This window comes from Mycteria americana, chromosome 16 (genome assembly GCF_035582795.1).
Source record: "Mycteria americana isolate JAX WOST 10 ecotype Jacksonville Zoo and Gardens chromosome 16, USCA_MyAme_1.0, whole genome shotgun sequence".
Lineage (NCBI taxonomy): Eukaryota > Metazoa > Chordata > Aves > Ciconiiformes > Ciconiidae > Mycteria > Mycteria americana.
This window is the reverse complement of record NC_134380.1, coordinates 1,840,612-1,865,550: the sequence shown is the minus strand read 5'-3', so window position 1 is coordinate 1,865,550 and position 24,939 is coordinate 1,840,612. Positions and strand designations below refer to the sequence as shown.

At 45.2% G+C, this 24,939-nt stretch overlaps 1 protein-coding gene across 1 annotated transcript in view; it reads left to right on the top strand.

Annotated features, from left to right (window-relative positions):
• SHISA6 (shisa family member 6) overlaps positions 1-24,939 on the top strand; it is a 255,211-nt gene that overhangs the window by 4,805 nt on the left and 225,467 nt on the right. Inside the window, exon 2 of the mRNA XM_075519080.1 lies at positions 11,376-11,536. Within this exon, the coding sequence (XP_075375195.1) occupies positions 11,376-11,536 (161 nt within the window). The remainder of the gene's footprint in view (positions 1-11,375; positions 11,537-24,939) is intronic.

Genomic DNA, 24,939 nt, shown 5'->3' with positions numbered 1-24,939 from the left:
CTCTGCTCTGTGAATAATAACAGTGACTGTTTTTATAAATGAACATCCTTTTCCCGTGTGGAGGCCGCAGTTAAATTGATCAATTTATTGCCATTTTTACTCTATGGCTCTGAATTTCAACAGGAATCAGAGGCAATGGATCTGTTTGTCCACAGATCCAGGAAGGCTGCATGCACTGTTTTGCATGATGCTAACTTAAAATACAGGAGGTTTTCTCTTCCTCCAGGCTGCATCTCACCACAGCTCTTGGGTCCTGTGGGTGCTAGAGGGGTCACTGGAGGGTAGCTAGTTTTAGCCTTCTTCACTAACAATGGAGCTTGTGAAACCTACCTATCTCTAGACTTAGTTTTTCAAATTGTGATCACAGCTGGCTCGTTCAGTTCTGCTCTCCGCTGGTGTGTGTTGCTTGAGCCAAACAATCAAACTTCATACCTCCCCAGGGCAGGGAGAGAGTGCTACAAACACACACCCGGCCATAGGGACTATACAGAAGATTTTCTTTCTTTGATGCTGTCACTACTTTCTCTTTCCACTGATTTGTTTTTATGCTCTGGTTTTTTTTATTCCACTCTCTCATTCATCTGACTCACTCACGTGCCTTTCATCTGCTCTTTGCCCTGCTTTGTATTGTTTATTCCTGATGGTTTCCGAGTCTCTTCTCTAAAGTGTCCTGTCCCTCCCATAGTGCACAGAATATAGGTCCACAAGCATGTGTCAGACTTAAGGTAAAACAGAAAAAACCCACAATCTTGTGGCCTCAGGTAAGTTACTCATGACTAGTTCTTCTTTTTCAAACCAATACTGCACCTTAATGTAGTTGGGGTAACTCCCATGCAGGGAGAAGATGTGAATCTTGTCCTCTTTGCATTGATGAATTGCCCATTCCCAGCTAGCCAAATCAACGCAAGGATGTATGCATGTATCTGTACAAAATATTTTTCCTTTTGCTTCACTTACATGTACTGGGGAAGCTTCACTCTGAAGCTCTGGACACAGTTTGCACAGTTTGGTGGCTGTTTTTTTTGCCATGCTTTCCTTTCTGAATCTATTTTATAAAGAAACTGGCTTTGGTAACAGCACAGAGGCTGCCTGGCTACAGACTTCCACTGGCTGCTTCTGAGTCTTCTCCTTTCTTTTTGAACTTCTCCCAGTAAGGGAGGCTACTCTCAGAAACCATGCTGCCTTCACCAAATCATTTCAGTGTCTCTAATTCCCATTTATTTGATCTTTTTCTGCTTTCTAATTAACTTTTTCTATTAGTAACCCTCCATCATAAGGTGTCAAGGGAATCCAGTCTAGCTCTGAACTTCTATTTCTTTTAGTTTTGTAATCTCTTATATCCTTAACTAACAGTTGATCTGTGTGTCTTTGGAGATCTGACGCCTTTTAAAACTTCTGTTTCACGTAAGAAGATCTGAACCTTATCAGGAAAATGAGATCACGGTGCTTTTTTGCTTGCCTTTGCCCCTACTCACATGGGCAATCTGTATTTCCTTAGATCTGTGTGCGCTGTATTGCATGGAGGTCTCAAATGTCTCATTACCCAGACAGATAAGCCTGGAATTCTTTCACAATAAATATTTTGCTGTAGTTCAGCTCTTGCCCCAACCTCCTTTATTGCAATGGTAGGGCTCTTCAGAGAAAGTACAGTTTTCTTCAATAAGTTTAAAGTCCCTCAGTAGTGTTTACAATGTAGGATTTGGTGCAAAATAGATACCTTGTGCATGAAACCACTTCTGTGTGCACTCGTGTTTTTCAAAGCGCTGCATATCCACCAAGTGCTGTTACTGGCCTTGTGCATGCAGATACCCAAGCACAAACAATAACAGACTAAAAAACTGTTACCAGCTGAGCTCTTAGCAGAGTTGCTGCAGACTTGCATGCCTGTGAAATACCTAGCAAGACCTGCTATTTTTATTTTATCTTCTTTCCACGATCAAGACGAGTGCCGAGTTCCTTTTCTGTACAATAACACTGCTTCCAGTTCTTCCCAGTACCTGTGCTTTCTTTTCTGGGTGTGCCTCTTTTCCAGAGTCTCCCTTTTGCTCTCTCAAGCAAAGGGGGATGTAGCCGGGTTGGTAACAGGCTGGAGCCAGCGAGGGAAGGTCGATGCTTTGAGGAACAGTCCCGACAGTACAGCAGGTGGCAGCCTGCTCTCTGGCTTGCAGTGAGCGCTGCACCCTCGGCGATGCTGGGGGACATGACTCCTGGAGGCACCAACTTCTTCATGCCATTCGCTGTCCCTAAATAGCCTAATAATGGTTTAGAGGTAGATCTTGACCCTTGCTGCTGTGGCCACTTTCTGCTCAGTATAACAGCTCTCTGCGAAGAAACGTCACTTGGAAAGATTTAGTTTAACTTTTTGATTACAAAATCTTCACGTAACAGTTTCTTTTTCTTTGGACCTGCTGTATCACTATTCAAAGGAACTAGTATTACCTGTTGTGAGTTTAGTGATTGTAGTAAATTCCTTGCCCACATAACAGCAATTGTAGGAGACATTCAATTTGTATATTAGTGTTAGACGTGTAAAGTACTTGTGTAAGATGTGCAGTCTAAGCACTGCTGGTATTTAGTACTCTTGATATATAGCCTAAAGAACCTGTCCCTAAGACAAGAGCATTACTTTCCAGTTGCTGATTCCACCTCACGTTAAAAAGACAGGAGAGATGATGAGCTCACAGCGACAGTTGTTTTCTTGTTGGGTTATCAGTGTAACGCCTATACTGCTTCTGTTTCAGCTGAAATGTATTTTCCACATACATGCATTCATACAATGGGTGTGTATCTATAATGTAATTATGTCACTTATGTGTCAGTTTAGAGTTCACCAAGAAGAGTGAGTCAGGAAAACTGCTAGTCTCATTCTTCTGTCATAATCTGGGGTAAAGATACGGTCTTTAGTACATCCATAATTAAGCTTTCAGTGAAATTTGTCATGAAAGCCAGACTAAATTCCAGGAGCTTCACAAATAATTCTTGTATTTGGCATAAAGATTTTTCAGAAGACATCTGACTTTTCCTTGTAGCATTTATTTTTAAGAAAGAATATCTCCTCACTTATGCTGGGTGCAGGTGCACAAATGCTTCGGTCTTGGAAGGGTGTCCTAATGCTTAGTCTTTTTCCCTTCTTAACTCCATGGGTGCATTCACCTATTCTTGTACACACACACACACACACACAGGTGTCCACCACATGCCCACTCAGGTTACTGTCAAAAACCATTTCCAGTGTTCCTTCCCAGAAACCCTGCTCTGAAGCACCAGCTGCTTTTGTTTCTAGCAGCTGCAGAGACCAGTTATCTCTGTTGCTGACCTGGGACTGGTGCATCTCTAGTACACTGCTGAGCCCCTGCACTTTCAGAAACAAGATCTACCTTGGCAGAGGCACTTCCACATGAAGGAGGCTGCCTCCCAGAGGGTTTTGCTGACAGCAGCATCCCCGTGTTTCCCTCCGTGTATCAGTTTGCAGTGGTGTTGTGTAATCAATTAAAGCCCATCCTTCTGGTAGTAAGATCAGAGCACCATCAGAGAGTGTGACCAGACAGGTGCCCTCGGGGTGATGCCAAGGAAGCAGCAGAGATGGGGAGAGCTGATGAAAGACAGTGTGCACTTGCCTTCCTCTCTGCTGTTTCACAGCTAGTACGGGGAAATAACATGGGCAAGCAGCCCTCAGCTGGCAGAAACTGCAATGTGGGAACCCGTCTCATAGGATAGCACAGACCCAGCTAGGTCAAGGGCAGCACGTGGCTCTGTGTGGTCAGAGTTTGAAACTTCACAAGGTGCGCAGCAGGTCTGGGGACAGGTGCCAACCAAACCATGAATAATGCACGGCCGTGCTCTGCACGACTTGCCGGTGACTGAAATCCTTCTCTCTCCCTTGGAGAGACCTGCCCCTTCCAGGTGAGCTGGCTCCACGGCTGGATAAATCACCTCTCAGCCTAACTGCCTCTTTCTTTCCGGGTTAGTAAGAGAGCATAGGGGAGTCTTTAACCTCACTCCATTTTTAAAGACTTGTAGTGAAATCCTGGCTGTGCTGAAGTCGATTGGAGTTCTGCCACAAACTCCATCACAGCTATGTTTTTAGCAGGCTTTTAGCTCAGCCTGACACTGCTCTCTTTATGGTGGTCTGCCAGGTCCTTTTGGTCATTCTTTTTCTATTATTCCCCAAATTCATAGGGACTTGGAATAGGCAGTTCTGTTTTATAACACCCTGTACGTGAGATCTCCAAGAGAAGGGATTTTCAGAAGGCAACTGAGTGAAGTTTTGCATGTGTACAACCTGCACTACTGGAAATAGTCAGCTCTTCCCATCTCCTTTTCCTATCTAGCAACCACAGACCTCTCTACCCCAATCTTATTTCCCACAGGCCACATCCTGGCCTGGTGGAGCTGTCAGCAAAGCTCCCCTTGTCTTCAGTTAGAAGGGATACTTGTGCCCACACTCATACTATCAATTAGTGTTGAAGATCTGTGGATATTGGGAAAACAGGACACTACTTTCAAAAAAGACTGTGGTGCAGGACAGCACTCCTCCAGCCTGCTGTTACCTCATTGGTAATTAAGACAGCAGGTCTCGGCTGGGTTGTTGAGTGTGCAGGGTGTGCTAAAGTGAGCTGGTCCTTCACAGCCCCTGCAACTTCACATTCTCTCTGGCTACAAAGTTCCTTCAGCTTCTGTAGGTGAGTGTTACTTCTGCACCATACTCTCTCCTATCACACTATCCGATGTGTCTCAGAGCTCATTGCAGAGGCAAATGCCAATGTGTTGCAAACTTGCTTCTTAAACCAGACATTCCTCTCTGTTTCAGCTCTTTGCTTCTCCCTGTCTCCCCAGGATCTGTGTGTTTTTTCTCTCCAACCCAAGAGGAGAGGAACATGTGTGGACTGGAGATATGCCCATCAAATACAGTCCATAAAGTCCTTGCCAGCTCTGGGGCACTGACATGAGTTCTGCATTTCCACAGATAGGTCCTGAAAAAAAATGACAAACAGCCAGGGATGCCTGGGATGTGTTTATTCAGATGGAGCTTCCTTGGCCAGTGAAAGGGGCACTAGAGAGGGAAACTGTGGGCTCTGGTCCCAGCCCTGCTTCAAGCTTTCTCAGCGATATCAAGCAAATCCTTCCTCCTTCAGTCCACAGAACACTTAAGAGCAAGGAATTTCTCCCCATGGGTGCAGGACATAAGCAAATCACCATGCTGGAATTGCTGAGGTCAGGATGCTAAGGCACTGGTGGTGGCTGTGGAAGATGGGACTGTTTCACAGTGTGAAAGTTACTGTAGGAAGAGCCACTTACAAAAATGGACCTGGAGCTCTCTTAGCCTGGCTCTGCTGTCAATGACCTTGCCTAGCCTGAAGAAACCCCACTGGAGTAATTGCTTTAGTCTGGGTCTAGAAGGATTGGGATCAGCTCTCTAGTGGGAATTCTCTCTGCTGTGTTTTGAGCCCATTTCTTATGGTGCTTGGGGCTGGACCGTCCAGTGGGGCAATCTGGTTTGGCTACACAAGCTGCAGAATTACAGAATTGCTGATGTTGGAGGCATCTCTGGAGATCAACCAGTCTGGACTCCAAGCAGGGTCAGCTAGAGCAAGTTGCCTAGGACTTTGGCCAGTTGGGTTTTGAATGTCACCAAGGATGGAAACTCTGTGACCTGCTGGGACACCGTTTCAGTGTTTGAACACTCTCAGTGTAAAAGAGTTTCTTCCTGTGCTTAAGTGGAATTTCCTGTATTTCAGTTTGTGCCCATTGCCTCTTGTCCTGTCACTGGACACCACTGAGAAGGGCCTGGCTCCATCTGCTTTACACCCTCCCATCAGTTATGATACACATTGATAAGATCCCCCTGAGCTTTTTGTTCTCTATGCTGAACAGTCCCAGCTGTCTCAGCCTCTCCCATGTATATAAGATGCCCTAAGCCCTTAAGCACTTTTGTGACCCTTCATTGGACCCACTCCATGATGTGCATGAGGAGCCCAGCACTGGACACAGCACTCCAGCTGTGTCTCACTAGTGCTACATAGAGAGGAAGGATCACCTCCCTCAAGCTTGAAGAATCATTACTGATTATTTACTTCCCTATTGCACGAAGAAGCTTCTCTCTCCCCTCCCACATCTTCATGTTGGGACTGAGAGATGAATACCCTCCACATATCTGCTGGACTTCACACCCTGCCTGGTCATTACTGTGGTTTGTTCCTGTTTCCTCCATTTTATACTATTCTGCTCATTTTCTCCTTGTTCTGTTTTGGTTTTCTGTCACTCCCTGCCATTGCCCGTCTCCCAGCTTGCCTTGGCTTCACTCTCTTTTCTTTATAGCAAAGTCTGTTGATTTCATCTTTCAACATCAGGGCCCCAGCTGATGCCCAACCTTGATACCCTACTGTTTACACCCATCCCTTTTGGCTTTTTGTATTTCCAACAAGACCTTTTTTTTTTTTTTTTCTTTTGAAAACGGCCACAACTGCTTCTTTGCATTAGGGTCTCTGTGTTCATCCTGCTGTGTTTCTTCCCGAAGTACTCAGTCCAGAGTTGCATGAAAGCCTTCCCTGCTGACGTACCTGAAAGCAGGACCTGATCTGCTCTGCCCTGGGATGTTCTGCCATGCAAGTCATCAGTAGGTTTTTCTCCCACACTGCTAGTCCAACAACATCCCTGATATCAGTATGTCTATTCTGGGTTTATGTGGAAAGAAGGTTTAGTGTTCTCACATAAATGACGTTAATGAAAAAGCTGTCATAAATCATTATCTCAGGATATGATTGTACAGTTACACAAGTCTGGCTACCCTATCCGCTGCCACAGGTAACACGTTCCAGTGAGTAAGGTTTGTTTTCCTGAGATAAGAGATGTGTCGTCATAGAAAGATTTCTGAAGTGTCTCATAGCCTTGTGCAGGTGATTAGGATACTGTTGACATCAGTGGGACTAATTGTACCCAAATGGCTGCACACGCAAGACCCAAATATTTCAAGTGACTCTGTTACCCTGCTTGAAGCTTTTGCAGTGGACAATTAGACAGCTGTACCCGAGAGACTTATACCGATCAAATCCTTCCTCAGTTAAGTGTGACTGACCTTCCACCAGTGTGGGACTCATTCCTCTGTGCTTTATGGAAATAAACTGGATCACACACAGCGATATGATAGAATTGGCAAGGAACTAACCAGTTTGATCCAAGTTTGACTTTCTCCTCCACCTATAATGTTTTGTTCTGCTGGTGCTGAACAGTCTTTTTTCTCTCTGTAGACATTAAAGAAGAGGACAAAGAGTGAGCACTCAGGACACAGTTTGGTGTGTTTAGGGCATGAGAAGATTACACCTTCGGCATTGCTGAACCCACATTGTTTTAGTCCTATACGCTTATGAGCTAGGTCTGCTTTTGATAGTTATGCTCAATTTATCTCATGTATAGTCTGACACAGCAGACATCGCTTTCCTGAGTATCACCTGTGATTTCTTCAGTTTGTCTGAGAGTAATAGTCTCCTCCCTTCCATGTGGCTGGCATCTGACTAGAAATCATTTCCTTGTTATGTTGTGACCAACAACTAACTCGGAGAGTAGCTGTTATTACTATTCCTTCAGGATGAAAAACAAAGAAGGGATTAAATTTGTTCATATCATCTAAGTTGTATTTTTGTTTGTGGTAAGGATCAGTGAGTTCAGGTCCTGGCTGTAACCAAGGAACAACCAAGCATAGTCTTATGAGAAACTGTTCACAAAATGAAATATTATCCTGGACACATGGTTTTTTCCTCATGGAGGGCAGCAGGCTCAGGGTTCAGCTCTCAGGTAGATAATGACTGAGAGGATGAGGCACTTCTCACCGGCTCATATCGTTCCAGAATATACTCACTTTAATTGCCTCAATGATTTTTAGTGAATGGAGCTAAACTGTCCATCCAGGAGGTAGGGAAGCTATGTTCTTAGGGCTGTATGAAACCCCATTCAGAGAGTAATAATAGTAGGAGAAAGGACAACAGTATCAGGAGAAACAAGGTGACCTGCAGTGTAAGGTGGTCCTAGACTCAGAATTGTAGCAGAATTTAGGTTGGAAGGGACATTTGGAGGTCCCTCATCCTGCCATCTGCTTAGAGCAAGGCCAACTTCAATGGTAGAGGAGGTTGTTTGGGGCCTTATCCAGCTGAATTTGAAGCCCTCCAAAGATGGACCTCCTTCAGCCTGTCTGGGTCCCTGTTTCAGCGTTTTGCTATCCCACTGTGACTTTTTTTTCTTTTATAACCAAGTGGAATTGCCCTTATTGCAACATGTGCTAATTGCCTCTTGTCTTCTTTGCCTTACACCTCCAAGAACAGCCTTGCTCTCTCTCCTTTGCAGCTCCCCATTAGTGGAATGTAAGTCCTCTCTTAGCCTCTCTTTGTCAGGTTAAACAAACTCAACTCCAGGGAGAACTGGTTTGTACTCTTCCATTTCCATCCCATCAGTACCTCCAGCTCCACTTCCTTATCTTTGAATTTCTTCTACTGCCTCTGTGTACCTCATCGCACACAGCCCCTTCTGAGTGTACACCAGTCCCTGACCTGACCTTTTCTGCCCAGCTGGCTCTATTATATTAATCTAAGTGGTATATAGTGTTTTAGTGTCATCCACACTGTCATCTTCCTCTGTACTCTGAGTGATTGCACTCTTGACACTAAGAGTGTCTTCTACAAGTGTTCAAAATGAGCCCAAGCCACTATGGGCTAGTAAATAATGGTGCTAATACAATCTCTGTGATTGAAAAATTACTCTTAGCATTTCTGTACTGCAGATACCATTAAATGGTCATCTGATGCTTAATATATCTTGGAGATATGTACTAAGGGCTTAGTTCTGCCAACCTGCTGTCTTTAGAAAATATGTTGTCTCCAACAGGATGTACTGGATGCTGGTGCCAAATAGACAGAAGTCATTAGCTTCCCACATCCTCCCCAATCAGCAAGATCTGTAATGCAGTGGGGAGGTATTTGCCTAGAAAAGCCATCAGGATTACTGGTGGTTGAATGAATCTTCTCCTTAGCAGGGAACCATGCAGTATTGCATAGGGCAGGGACCTCAGGCCCCACCTTCAGGCCCTCGTTCTGCCACTCGTGTTCTGTACAACCTTGGGCAAGGGGCCAAAATGTCAAACGTGCCCTGTAAATTGGTGACCAGTTTGAGATACCTCAGGCATGATTGTAAAAGGTGGTGAGCACCCACAGATCTGTGTCAATCAAGGGGAATTCAGTATCTTTTGGAGAACATGAAATACCAGTTCCTCTTCTTCAGTGAGGAATAACCATAGGAGCAAACAAAAGCAGTCCTGACTTAAGACAGGGCTAAGTATTGTCGTGGTTTAACCCCAGCCAGCAGCTAAGCACCACACAGCCACTTGCTCACTCCCCCCTGGTGCGATAGGAGAGAGAATCAGAAGAGTAAAAGTGAGAAAACTCGTGGGTTGAGATAAAGACAGTTTAATAGGGAAAGCAAAAGCCATGCACACAAGCAAAGGAAAACAAGGAATTCATTCACTCCTTCCCATCAGCAGGCAGGTGTTCAGCCACCTCCAGGAAAGCAGGGCTCCATCACGCGTAATGGTTACTTGCAAAGACAAAATGCCATAACTCCAAACATCCCCGCCTTCCTTCTTCTTTCCCCAGCTTTATATGCTGAGCATGACATCATATGGTGTGGAATATCCCTTTGGTCAGTTGGGGTCAGCTGCCCCTGCTATGTCCCCTCCCAATTTCTTGTGCACCCCCAGCCTACTCACTGGTGGGGTGATGTGAGAAGCAGAAAAGACCTTGACTCTGTGTAAGCACTGCTCAGCAGTAAGGAAAACATCCCTGTGTTATCAACAATGTTTCCAGCACAAATCCAAAACATAGCCCCATACTAGCTACTATGAAGAAAATTAACTCTATCCCAGCCAAAACTATCATAATGTCTATCTCTTACTGCTGCCACCTTGACCTCTCTCTAAGCCTATCTTAGCACACACAGAGAAAAAATCTGTGCTCTCATGTCCCATGCATGATAACCCCTTTATCCATATATATCAGTATGTGTGCACGTATACATATCGTATGATTGGTTATAGCCTTTATGTCTGCTCTCTCTACAAACAATAAATAATCAAATAAGGTTAAAAATATTCTTATTCTGTACAGGGTGGTTGTGAACTAATGTAATCCTCTTCTGGAGCCTCTGAGGTCTTCCAAGAGTTTTTTTTGTAGAGCATGTTAGTGTTGCAGTTCATTATGCACAAGAATAGCAGTCTGTAGAGGAAATGATTTGGAAAATGGAAGGGACTCAGGTCCTGAGCTATTTCTCATATGAAAGACCAGAAATATGGCATTTAAGGAATGCTAGTAGATATGAGCAACACCAGCATCATTCTCATCAATATGCAATGAAGGAATTTCTCCTCCTTACATCTTTCTTGGTACCCGGGGTGACATTAGGCATATTCCCTCTGCCAAGAGAAAAGAACCTTTCAAACTCTATCATCTTTAAAATGCCACTGTCCCTTATAATCCACACAAGCCACCCCCTTCCTTCTTTTCCTATGGCTCAAGAGATAGCTTGTGGCTGCACTAAGAAAATCAGTGCATTTCACGCTATAATTGTTCCACTGTGTCCATGGTATTCACAGAGGAAAAAAATCTTTGAGTATCCACTCATCCAAGGGGAAAACACTGGATGCAACTGAACTGTGTGACATCTTTTTCTTGGGGAATAACAGAGAGACCTCAGTACCATTAGAGAAATCTCTAATGGACAAAAAGCTAAAGGTAGGGTAATGACTGTGTTGATGTTAACCCATGAAAATTGTTTAATCCTTTTCTTCTGGACTGCTGCTTCTCCTTTAAGAAACCCACTGCCTAGAGCTTCTTGCAGAAAAAACAGGGATTTAAGGAGTTTGGGGACCAGACTCCTAATCTGATTCAATCTTAAAGAAGTTTGGCTTGGGCAGGGCAGTTTTGGTGTAACCTTTAGAAGATCACAGTGCCTGAGTCTTAGGGCTCCGGTGTGTTCAGTGGTGAGTATTTACGAAGGCAGTGCTTTATGCTATGGAGAACAGTTTGTCTGCACTGTCACTGACAGCAAGGAAAAGGATGGAGAGATAACATAACCCTGGGGTGAAGTGAATTATTGGAAGCATATGAAAAACTAAACAATAGCCAGGCAAGCCTGTAAATACATGCAGCAGACACACAAAAACAAACTGAGCTTTTAAGCCATATTTTTTTTTTTGTTATGCTTGTTTTTTTCTGTTTATGGTAGAAATCCAACTACTGCTGGATTCGCACAGTGACTGTGGAAGTGAAAATACTGAATGCCATTCTAGCTACTGTGTGAAAATACGTTTTTTTTCCCTATTTCTCTCTCCCCAGGGCTCTGGCTGACATCTTAAGGCAGCAGGGACCAATCCCAATAGCACACTGTGAAAGAGAGAATATCTCGGCCATAGATACCTCCCCCAAAGAAAACACCCCAGTCAGGACATCTTCCAAAAACCATTACACCCCTGTGCGCACCTCCAAAAGCAACCCAGGTAAGTGCTGCTTTCCTGCTTTCTTTCTTCAGAGGTGGTTGTACCAGTTTCATGTTAGAAGTCAGCAGAACATCACACTTTACAGCAGTGGATTTTGTAAACCTAAAATTAGGATAATAAATGACTTTCAAAGGCAATCAGATAGAGCAGAGGAGTGCAAGGATCAGTGGTGATGATTCTTTAAGGTTTTTGCTGAACAGCGTGGCTGTTCTCTCTAGGCATTTTAAAAATTCAGAATCAGTGAGGTATAAATTCAGCTTATACCAAAATGCTTAGAACATTGTGTATTTATTTCCAACAAAACACACGTGCTACAAAGCATAATTCGTCTCTTTGCACACAGCAGCTGAGAAGAAAGAAAACCACATAATTGGGGCCACCTTATTCATTCAGGTGAACTAGGAGCATGTGCCAAAAGGAAAGTGAAAGGTGACCTAGAAGGTATCCCAGGAGCTTAAAGACACTGGCCTGAGGTCCTCCAGGAGCATTGGCCTGGGAATTGGGACACACAGTTTTGTTTTCCAGCTTCTGCTGGCTAGGTTAATTTGGTCAAGTCATTTGACTGCTCTTTGCCTTGATTTCCCCAGTGGCACAAGGATGCCAGCGTCTTAGGTAAAGATATTGTTCTGATTTATTTAATGCTTCATATATTGATAATTGCCAAAACAATGTCTCCATGGTTGCTGACCAGCTTTTGGTCCATGTTAAGTGGGATGTGGTAGACTTGCCATCACTTGCCATCTCTCAGTTGCAACTGGATGTGTGCGTCAAAGATATGCCCTCATTCAGTCACAAGCTATTCAGCTTCAGCTATTCAGCTAAACATAGAAGTTTCTGGGTGGTATCTCCTGGCCTGTGTCACCTGGCGATCAGAGGATATTTTGCTGATGGTCCCTGCTGGGGAAGCTTCTGAAAGAAGCTAGCAGGAGCTCAGACTGCTCCACAACCTGCAGGGCTTGATGTGCTCTGCTCTTTGTGGAAAGGGCCCGATACTGAGGGCAGTGACTCTTTGGTTTCCATTGCCTTGTTGCGGTGACTATTAGAAGGGTTTTGCTACAACGTGCATCACCCTATGGAGACAGGACCAGGTGACTGTGTTCTCTGGAAGCCTCCCCTGCTGCTGGGAACAAAATAATTTCCCTGAGAATGAAGAAGGATTTCTTTACTCTCCGATTTTCACTCAGAGGCCAGTGAACCCTGTAATTTTGTAAGCTAGAGAGTTATACCCATGAAATAAAATGTTGGGCTGGAGAACAGTACATGAGATGAGTTGTCTGGAAGAGGAAGGCAGTTTTGCATATCTAGGGCTTGGGACTGGCTCTCGAGAGGATATGTGATTCTGCCCCAGGATAGAAAGACAAGAAATAAGGGGTTATGGCCAGTGAACAGGTATAGGCACCATCAGAGAACAACTCTGACATAAGCCTTACGATGAGATGAATCCCTTTTGGAAGACACCCAGTCTCTTCGCATTGGCTCCCATTGGTCAGTTAGGGCAGGCAAATCCTGAACGAAGATGCAGAAAAAATTCTTTGCTTGCAGCAGAAGAGACCAGCTGCATACTGGAAGTCTGAATTAGGTGTCATGTTAGGCACTGTCAAGTCTGAGAAAAGGCAAACAGGAAGGTTTGTGAGGGGAATTTCTAATTGCAGTATTCTTCTCTGGTGTCTGTCGGTAGCTGATGGCTCCAATGGACATTTTTAAGACTTACTACTATATTAGTGGAGGCATACAAGGATGCAAGGACCAGAGCACAGGTATCATGAGTGAAGTGCTAGTACAAACGGTCACACTACAAAGTGACAGAACCTGGTAAGGAGTCTGCTTGGTCCTTGCTGAGGACTGGGACATGAGATGAGCAAGGCAAAATGGCTGGGAAGGAAAAGGCATGCTGTCAAAGGTGACGGTCTGTTCATTCAGCCTCTGCTTGTCTGTATGTTTGCCCATATTGTGTGAAGGAGAAAAGCCATTACAGTTCAGTCATGGCTGAAACAGGCAAGCCACAGGCAACAGGAGCCCACGAAAAGAAGATATTCACAAACCCAGCTACAAAGGAGAGGGACTTTACCTGAGCACAGCCTTCCACAGCCATTGGCAGCTGTAGGGGTAATTGATTGCTCTGCCTTGGGGCAGCCAGTTGGACTGAATGTCACACCGAGCACTTGCCAAAGCTGGGAAGGGAAAACTTGCTCTTGTAGCTTGCCCAAAAGAACTTGTTCCTGGCTCAGTTGGGTCCGTTATTAACATGTCCTCATATATCATATGAGACAGAAAGCTAATCACTTACAAAAGATCATGAGCTCATAAAACAGCTATACAGTTAATGTTTTTTTATACTGTTTCATTTGCAGAATAGGGCAATGCTCCATTGTAACTATACTCTGTTACTAAGCTAATCTTCAGATTATTGTGGTAATCAGGAAATTGTATAAGTGAATGCTAAAATCTTTTAGGTTGGGAGGGAAGTAAAAGTTGGAAAACAAGAATGGGTTATAGCATGTTAAACTAGAATAAACCTGGTAAGCCCCAGTATGGAAGGAGAAGAGGGGTCACCATCAATACTTGCTTTTTGGGGAGGAGGGGAAGAAAGGAAATAAAAAGAAGGGAATGGAGGACAGCTGGGGGAAAAAAAAGAGACAGTAATATGTAGTAGCAGGATCCAGGCAAAGCACTGCTCACTGGTGCTGCAAATTGGCTTGAGAAGACCACAGCAGTGGGATCTGAAAAACCTCAGGTCTGCTGGCTGTGGTTTGTCTCAGGACTCCAGAGTATGAGAGGTTAAGCAACCAGAAAGGACTATACTTGTTACATATAGGCTGAGATTGAGTTTTATATTTGTTTTACTTGGAACTTTTGTTTCCAAACTTGTAACTAGAAGGGTGCCCTTAAGTCTTGCTAAATAAATCATAGCTTCATTTTTCCATTAAGCTTGTTTGGTGTCAGCGGACAAAATGATTGTAGGTGACAATGACAAATTGAGGTGGTCTGTGTCTGAGGCGGTAAAGTCCAAACAAAGCAGCATGTGCAGGTGCTGCTGAGGACGTGCCTATGGCACATAACTTGCTGGTTGCTGCATGGTGTTTCCTGATGCAAGTATGGAGAGGAGTCCATCTCCCACATGCCAGCTGCTACCCTTCCTGCAAGCACTCAGGCAGCCCTCAAATGGTCACAGCAGGACATCACAGGATGGGAACATACAACTTCCTCTGGTAGTCCACCAAGCCATGGACACTGTCTCCAGCTGTTGCAGATGCCTGAAGGAAAGTTCAAGACCAAGGCAAAGTCCTCAGTGTATTCGTCCAGGCACTTCACAGCAGGTAGTTTCAGAACTCTCTAAGCTCTGCAGTGGGACAGGAGGACCTGGTGTTAGGTTTAGTCTGTACTTCTCTGTTGAGCTTTGAGATAGAAGAACCCAGGACTAACTAATGCTTGTTTAAGGGAAAAAGAGAAGTAGGTCTCTCTGTCCTGGATATGGAGACAATTGTCATTCTTCAGACAAGGCAGCTGGTTTTCAAGAAGGCTTCAGCCTACTACTTTACAATGGCCACCTTCCCCAGGTGGTGTGGGAGCCAGCTATACAGAAGCAGAATACATTTCCCACACTGGATTCTGCCGAGCTTGAGCATCCCGAGTGTCTAAAGAGCATCTCTCCAGAGATTATTGCCACTTTTGCTTTCCTCTGAGAATCAAGCTCATGCTCTTTTGGGATGGCAGGGGACAGTTCACCTTCCCTTCTACCCACCCTCACTTCCACTGACATTTGTGTTCACTGTTTTTATATAGTGCTGCTGTTTTGGTGGTGGTAGGCTCTTTGCAGATAAGAAAAGCTGAAAGCTGTGCCTACAGGTTGCTTGGGTCAGAGCACACCTCTCCAGCTGTGCACCACCTAATTAGTATGAGCTACAGCACTCTCTGTGGAGAGGAACACTCCTCCAACCCACACAGACCTCTTGTTAGTTCACTGTTTGCTATTGTGAGTAACAGGTAAAATATGATGAAACTGAGATTACAGGAAATCCATCTCATCTAGCTATCTATTGGCATCCTTAATGTCTCCATCACAGTAGCACCTTTAGGGGTGTTAGAAGGAAAACTCTAGCAACATTTCCCCTGTCTTTTCTTCTTGGCCATGTTATCTGTCCTGACATCTGCTGTGAAGGTCAGTGCCATTCATTTGTTCAGTGGATGGCCAGCAAACATAAGCAAGAACGAGGATAGATGGGAGAAAGGTCAATAATTCCTGCAGGCTTGGAAAACATCATACATAAGCAGCAATTTGCTCCCATACAGGAAGGTGCTGCATTTGGCACAAGACACAGAGTTTGAGCCAGAGGCAATCCTCCTGCAATGTCCACAGTCAAATGATGTGTCAGAAAAGATGAGGACAGTTCCTGTGAGAGTGATGCTGATGGAAATTAACATTAGTGGAAAAATTAAGACTAGATTCTCAGCTCAGATGACTACCTCCAATACCATCCTCGGATATTTGAAGGCCTTCTGAAAGTCAGATGCCAGGGGTTGGTTTGCTTTCATCCCAAAATGTGGCTGAGCAAAGCACCTGCAAGGTTCAATCTCCACAGAAATTGTCAGATGGGAGTTGTCTGACTGCTTTGGTGACAGAAGGGTAGCCAGCTCAGGACTAAAAGTTATGCAGGGAGCCATCTCATTACTGTTTTCCAAACCAAGACCAAACCACAAAAGACTCCAAGTAAGAATTTGAAACAGATCTTTGGCTGGTGTAAATCAGTGTTGTACTATCATAGCGATGGGACATGGGCTTGGTTTAGGTAACTCCTTATGGGTCAGGGAGGCTTATGTCCCAGACTCACAGCTGGTAAAAATCTATGATGCTCCAGGACAGCACATGGTCTGAATTGATCCTTTATTCTCTCAGTCTCATTCTGGCTCTTCCACACTGGCTCTTTTTCATACAATTCACCTTGACAGTATTCCCAACCTGTGAGAGAGGGGATACTCAGGACCATTAGACTGATGTGGGAAGCTATGTGGGAGGAGAACCTCTCCAAATATGTTCAGGACAAGGATGTCCTTGCTGCCAGTGGTCAATGCTTTCAGCAGTGAAGGGTCCCCAGATGTCACCTACTTGAGCATGAGGCAGGTAGGTGAAATCTGTGCCTGCAGTTATGCTGCCTCTGACTACCTCCAGGATCAGGATTCTGTAAGAGCAATGACAAGACTCTTTTTTTGTATGTGCTGGAGAAAAGACTGTGGCCTAGTTTTATATTCTTTTGGCCTCTTAATTCTCAGAATATCAAATTGCCTCACCAACAGAATATGCTGGTCTGAAACCAGCTCCAGATGTGCCAGTGAAGAGCTGACCGCAGGGGTAAATTGACATAATTTTCCAGTGTGAAAAATCTGCTGCTATTCACCTGCACTAGGGACAGGGGTACCTGCAGGTGTGAAGAACAGCTTATTGACAGGATTACCACTTTGAATGCAGCAAACAACACAGGCTAGCACTCTGATTAGCCTGATATATCTGGGGAAGGTTTTTAATAAGCCATTTGAGTCAGGATGTTCCAGAGATGTACGTATTCAAAGCGCTGTTTTCAGCAGTGCCTTCCACCCAGAGGCATATTCTGAGCTTGTTCTGAATATGAACAAATGCAGGAGAGGCCTTTAATCTTTATGGAAATTGTAGCTAACTTCTCTAGCCAAATATAGGCAGAGCAACGTGGGGAGTACTTCCATCCTAATCATTGCATGGGGAGGAGATCACTGCACTTGGCCCTGCTCTCCCTGGGCTACGGGCTCAGCGTGGGCTCTGGCCCTTTTCTAAAGACCAGGGTGAGCCAGGGTGGTCAGCTTGTCAGATTTCCTCCAGGTTATATATGCCTTCTCCCTGTCCATCCTTCTCCCTTTCCCCTCTCTCCTTTCCCCCCAGGTCTCCAGCTGGTTTCTGCTTCAAATTGCTTCCTTTATTCATTCATTGAATTCTCTAGCTTCTCCCCAAAATCCCCAGCAACTATTCGAATTAATTTACCAAGGATCAGTGTAGAAATGTATGTTGAAGGCGTTCAAATTCCCTGCTGCTTCACAGTTTGTGTTGTCATTTACAGCTGTTCAGGGGAATACAAAGCAGGTGTAAAATGATCCCCCAGTCCCCGCAGTAGCATTTTACAGCCCCTGTGCTCTGTTGTAAGAAACTAGTTAAGGTGCAGGCAGGTGAAGAATTAGGGAAACCACTTGGAAAACACCCAGAGAGCTCCAGGAACAGGGTTTTTCTTTTCTCTGTACTCCTGTTGCTGTTCACTGACATTTGAAAAGAAAGAAACAAGACCAGCTTTGAAACGTCTAGGATCTGTAGAAGATAAGGCAATTCAATGCCACTCCATCTGCTTTTTCCTCCAAGCACACCCCTGTTACAGTAAGCCCCAATGCTTCCCACAGCTTTCCCTCCCAGGAAAATCCCAAACGGGTTAATACATTTTCTGAGCCACCAGAAAATGTCAGATTTTTCTGTCTCAGAACATGTTGAGGGTAAGAGTTACTCAGTGTCCTGGCATTCAAAATACCATTGCCAAAAGGGAGGATCAGTCCGGCAGAGAGTGGGGAGAGGTGGATGCTGCTGGAATTGGTGCAGGATAGCTAAGATAGGACACTAGCTGCTATCTTCTTTGGTGTGAAGGATCTAGGTTCCTCACTTATTTAGGACCTAAGTTAGCCTGTACAGTGTTAGGCATCATAGGTATTCACTCACCCCTAGTACCAGAGCAGCTGATGCCCTTTAATTCCCACTCTCTGTGGCATTGCCAGTCTCCATTTTACAGATGGGGAAATGGAGCACAGAGAGGCTAAGGGCCTTACTTCGAAAGGTCCTTGGATTACCATCTTCCCTTGACTTCAAAATAAATGCCTAAAGCCTTGTAAAAATCTGTCCCTGAGTAATTTATGCACTTTGCCCAGGTACTGAGAGAGCAGTTTTGCCCTGGGACCACCACTTTCCTTTCAGGTTGGCACCTCTCAGAGGGCACGTGTACTGTAGTGTGTGCTTTAGTCCTCTGAATGCGCAGGGATGCTTCCTCCTGCATCTTCACATGGGCACAGACCTGACTCCTTCAATCCTGTAACCTAACAGCAAGTGAGATCTTTTACACTTGCATCGGAAAGCAAAGACATTGTCCCAAAGTACTTGTAATCCAAGAAACACAGAAGGGATGGGAGTGGAAAGTCAGGTGAATGAGCTAGAATGGAATGAGCTTAATTGCCCTGGTTCAAAATGGATCTTTTTAACTGTTAAATATTTCTTTGCTTATCCTTCCTTACTCTTACTGTTTTGGACATCCAACCTCTCTCTTCTGTTGCTGCCTGAGGTTAGGAACCGGTGCTGTGGGAATATTCAATCGTGAGCAACCGTAAGGGTTTAACACATGCTGCCCACTAACTAATACTAACAAGTACAGCCTGTGATCCCCAGCGCTCTCCTGAGCCACATAGCCTCCTTCTTCCCTCAGTGAGACTTGGGCTGCACCTACTTCTGCCTCTAGTTATTGATTTATTCTGGTCTCCTGAGTGTTTTATTGAGCTGTAAAGTATTAGGGTAACCTGTGAAAAAGAACCTTTGGGAAAACTATGCCCCACTAACAAGACACATGAGACAACAAAATATCCCCACTGCAAATATATTTACCAGTGAATTTACTGGAGAATAAAAAGCAACATTTGCAACAATTTCTTGTGTCTCACGTCCAAATACCTCCCATGACTGATGTCAGGGTTTCATGCGTCAAAACAGCTAACAAGTTTGAAAAATTAAAAAAAAAAAAAGGAAAAAAAAAGTCTGACTTTTGCGGGGAAAAAATGGGTAGGTGGAGTGTGTGTGTGTATACACACATATAAGTATGTCTTGTTGATACTCACAGGAACCACATAGCCATGACAGAGTAGCAACATCCAGAGCTACAGGATAAATATCAGGTACCTGCTAAAAGTGTTTTGGTGGAATTTAGCATTCATTCGACAGAGTGCAGTCCCAGAGCCACAAGGCCAGGCACGGCAGCGCTTATCATCCACAGCGATATCTAGAAACTGTAGGTTACTATGGTAACCGCATTTTTTTTTAAGAGACACTAATGCAAGTTGTGAGCAGGAGAGAAGATTAAGCATATAGATTTACTCTGAAAGAAAGCCTTACAGTGAAACTCAACCTGCTGAAAACAATACAACGAAACACATGGAGAATGGGGAAATTAACTGAAGCGGGATTTTCTGGCACCGTGCTCCAGTGCAGAAGAGGCATTAATGTGGAAAAAGTTTGGGATTCTAATGCAGGTGTGTAAACAGCCAGGGACCTGCACGTTGCAGGGGACAGAGTGGCTATGGGCATGCGCTGCAACACGCTGAGTGATGCCCCGGATCTCACCGTGCAGCAGCATCAGCTCCCCATGCCGCCTCCTTGCTGCACACACAAAGGAGTGGGAGCACATGGGCCTCCTTCCCAGAACTGGGCTTCGATATTTGTAACAGCTGCTGGCTTTAAGAGCAAATCACGGGGCTGATGGGATTGTGGGGTCCCAGAAAGTGGGACTGATGGATGCAAAGAGTCACAGTAACACTGACCAGGAGCAGTGATAAGGAGTTACAGAGGATGGAGACTGTGTGTGTGTAGGAGGTCCAACCTGATACATTTGGATGCTTTCCCAATTCCTGAATCTGTACAGCTTGATTGGGAATGGCAAAGAAATACTGTTCTCAAAACATACAAAAGCAGAGATGGAAACAGTTTTGGAGCATAACACCTAAGGGGGGAGGCCGGTTCATGCCCTTGTCCTGTGTTGCTCATGCTAAAAAGTCTGCATTGTGGGTGACAGGAAGAAACGATGTTTAAGCCAGGTGGTTCTCCTCACCCTGTGCTCTGTCCTCCCCCTCCAGATCTGGGAAAGGATCGGGAGCAGAGGGTCATTGGAGCAGGTGTCTAGCATAGGTATTCTGGAGAATTTGGAGTGCTGTGAGAAAGGGCAGGACTGGGAGATACTCCTTTCCCTGGAAGCACTGGGTGTCTGAGCTGAAGTTGTTGCCATGCCATCTCAGCACTCACCAGCTACCCAGGCTCAGGTCCTCTGGGAGCACCTGGGAAACAGGGCTGGGGGTTGGGGGTGGGCAACACAAAGCTCAGCCCCAGCCCCAGCAATGGGAGGGCAGCAAGTCACCTGGGGCTTGAGGATGCAGTAGGCAAGGGTGGTCATGCTCCTGGGTAGGTTTTGATTTGAGCCCTGGCTTGTGTCTTGATTTGAATCTGCAAGCTTGCCCATTCTTCCTCTCAAGCTCCAGATTCACAGGCAGCTGAGTCAGCCTAATGACTCTTCTGCCGCTGAAGCAGAGGTCTCAATCCTCTTCTCACATCCTCTGCAATGGCCACTGCTCTCTGTGCTGACTCTGGTGCTGTCGCATTCTTCCATCAGCTGGTTTAACTCATCAACCCAGCAAATCAGCTCAGGAAGAGATGAAATGTAGGAGTGCAATCAGGAGCAGGGCTGAGAGGGATTACCGTGTTTAGGCAGCGCTGAATTTGTAACCACTGAGCTGTGTCCCATGTAACCGTACACTTGAGTAGGAGTTTTAGAGGTTGCCTGTGAGCAAGCATGCAGGAGAGCCTGTGCTTAGATGCTCTGGGAACTTGGTGTCCAACTGGGATTGACTATCAGCACCTTCAAGGCTACATGCACTTTGAGATTAAGTGGGCTGAGGTTCAGGCCAGCAGGTTTGGGATTTTCCAGAACTCAAATTTGACACCATGGTGGCATTTTACAGTCAAAACAATTCTGCCTGCAGTTGAAGGTATTTTAGTTTTAAGCTGCTCAGGAGTTCCCTTGCGGAAAAAAATGACTAAGCCCACTATCCAACCCGCTGTTCTGTCCTGTACCATTCTGCAGCTCTACTGGGTGCTGTGGAAGGGTAAAATAATTTCTGTAGCAGGTTTGCTTCTCACTGTTTGCCTCTATGTGTCTTGCTAGATCAATTATTTTTTGTAAAATGCATTAGATCTTCAGATGAAAGGCAGAAACACAATGTTTTCTTCCATTAATCAGAGCAGTTTACAGAAAACATCAATTGAAAATGTTAAAGCCAATTTGCAACTGGTATTGACAACAATTAAATTGGCCTCCAGAAAGTAATGCAACTCGTTGCTTTTGACACTGTGAAGATTGAAATCTTTATAAGGACATTCTACGTGTTGAGCTTCCCCCATTTCACGATTGCTGATCCTATCACACTCTATAGAAGTGTAAACAGAGGTGAGGAGCTGGAAGCAATACTCCATTAAGAATGTGCCATAATCAGTAAACTTTTCTTCCCCTCTTGTTGGACCCCTCCCCAAATATTGCAACTCAGTCTATGCTCTGCTTTCATCATTATCAGCTTCCTTTCTTTGCTGCCCAGTTGACTTTGCTGACTTTAAAATTACATAAAAATGTACTGAAACAAAGGTTCGCTACTTTATTCCTGGCGTTATCACCAGGAGCAGTAAACTCCACAGCTGACCACTGGCCACAGCCTCCATGAAGAGCAGTGGCACACAGGCTCTGCAAAGCTGTAAGTAACTCTTGCAACCTTGTCATGGAAAACTACCAGCTCAGCTTACAAACGTGTGCGAATAAAGGTGATAGTGGGGAAGTCATGATTAACTTCTCATGAATCAGTCCTTGCGTATGTAATGAATAGCTCATCTGACATCCAGATGTGTAGCTTTCAGAGACCTTGCAAGACCCTGGCTAGGGGAAGTGGCAGCATTTACCAGCAGAAGATATTGCTCAAGTCTCTGAAAACCTAGCTGATCAGTGTTCTGTTTTAGGCAACTAAATCCTAAAAGGCTTAGCCAGCTGTCTCTTATTGTCTTATCTCAAGCTCTGCTTGGCCAGAGCAAAGGGTTGAGGAAGCATCTGCAGGGCTGCCTTCCCATTTCTTTCAGCAGTGTTTCTCTACATGAGGCAGCTTGGCTTCTCCTTCACAACGCTCTTATCTCCAGGGTATTCCCACCTTCTGGGATATGCCAGGGGTGTTTTCTGGTGGCTTTCAGCAAGAGCTTTTTTCTAGATTGAAAGACAGCAGGAAGGTTTGGCTTATGTTGAAGATCTGAAGACAGTTTTTATTGTTGGCTGCAAACAGATTTTATCATTGGTGCAGTCCCTGTTCCTTCTCACACGTCAGCCATCTGTGTGTAGCTTGGGAATTTAGTGGGTCTTGCCTCACTTCCTCTTCTCTGAAGCTTTATTACCCTCAGACCATCTTACTTGTTGCAGGTACCTGAAAAGACTCCCGTGTGGCTATTTATATGAGCGTACCTAAGAAGGAACGATGCCCTCCTCCATAAAAGGACAAATCTAACTACTCTTTCTGCTTGATTTAAAATATTTGTGGAGGAAGGAAAAGGGAGTACATCTGTCACAATCTCACTTACAATCAGAGAAGTTAATGGAAAGACTCCTTCTGACTCTCCTGGGCTTGGGACAAGGCTTTGTACTGCAACATTGGCAAATAATGTAGTTCACATCTCATCAAATCCTTCTCAGGAAAATAACTCTAATATATGTGGATGGTCTTTTGCAGCTCTCTCCCCAAATCTGTCCCTGATTTGTCAGCTGTGCCAACACCTCTATCTTCTAGTGTTAAATCACTTCTGCAGATAACTGTTGCTCTCTAAAACAACCCCCACACAAGATGTTCAACTGCTGCCAGTCACAGGGCGATGCCCCAATGCTGGGAATGACCCCTCTGAAAAGGCAGTAAGATAAATATTAGTTCTCAAATCCATGGCTTTCTACCCAATGTCTCCCAACTGCAGTAATGCAGCCTCTGTGGCACTTCCTTTCATTTCACACCTCTCCTCCCTGGATCCACAGCTTTTCCTACTGAGAAAGCATTTCTCAGCAAGTTCCGTGGGCAGGATGCAGTTCTGCTGTCTACATCATGCTTGCCAGAGGGATCTGAAATCCCAGTCGTTCCCGGGGCAATGTGCCAGATGCCTGTATTGGTCACATAGGCACCCTGCACTCAAAATTCCGGTACCTGTACATCCCATCTTCCTTGTAGCAAGCAGTTCTGTGGCCCTTATAGGAAGGGTCTTTGGGCAACTCTGCAAGGAATTAGTCTTTGTGATGACTGGAGGATGCAAGAAAGGTGTGGGCATGTGTCCATGCTGTAGGTTAAGTGCAGCATTAAGCAAACTGAAGTGCTGCAGGCTGCCTGAGATCATAGACAGTGCGTATGGCATCCAGGTTGCACAGCTCAGCAGAACAAGGTTTTCTGTTAAATCCTGCTTAAATATTAATATATTCAGTGATCAGGAAGCAGGGCAGGGAAGTTGAAAGGGCTCTTGATGGGCAGGCTACAGTCAGGTAGCTCCAACTACCTCCATCTTTGAAGCATCCCACTGCTGCCTTGGCGTTGGTCATTGTGGATCTTAGAGGTTCTTATTCCAAGTTTCCAGGTTTCTGACTGCCCTCATTGCATCATTTCAGTGCCTGGCACTGGCAGAACCACGCAGCACAGAGTTAGCTGATGTCCTCTCTCTTCTGAGGCTACTTGCTGTGTGTGGGTTGTCCTCCTTGATGAGCATCTAAGAGGTACAGGAATGACCCCAGAGGACTTCATGTGTGACATGGCTGGAGGAGCTAAGGTGGAAGAGGAGCCTTCCTGTCACACCTACCTTACTGTCCTTTCTTTTCTGTCCTCAGTCTCTCTGCTGTGGTAGAGGGCAGCACTAGGAGCTGGACTAATGACTCCACTTACCTCTCCACTTGCATCCACTGTCCACTTGCCTAACATGGTTTGGAGTGGGCTTGTCTATCAGGGGATTCAGGTAGATATGTATGGGTTCTGATCAACGCTTGCTGTTCTCATGACTTATGGGTGGGAGAGTTGTAGTGAGGGGTTAGTCAAGTTGTTGTGATGCCATCTGATATGCAAGAGAGTGATTGTACAGCATTATGGCTGTCACTTGACATCTATGAGATCACATGGGAGATCACCCTGTCCTTCAGGAGACTGTCAGGAACCCTAGACAGTGCTTTGTGCCAGCCCTGAAAAGCCAACATCAACTCTCACATCCTCTGCAGAGAGCCTGTGGACCCTGTGAGGCTTTGCCCACAGGTAGTTGGCAGGTGTTGAAGCTGGATCGCTCCCATCTGAGCAGAGCAATATGTTCTTCACTGACAAAAAAGGAAAACAGCACTGTCTGCCCATGGCTGGAAAGGGCAGGTAGTTGCCCCCCAGCCTAAGTCCTGAAGCTCTGTAGCCCCTGGGATGGCTGGTGGTGCTGGTCTGTGCAGAGCCAGCCTGTGAAACTCTCCACTGCTTCTGTCTGGAGATACAGGGAAAGGCAGCAGCAAAGCATCCCTCAAGAATCTTCTACAAATACAGTTGCAACTTCCCAACCAAAG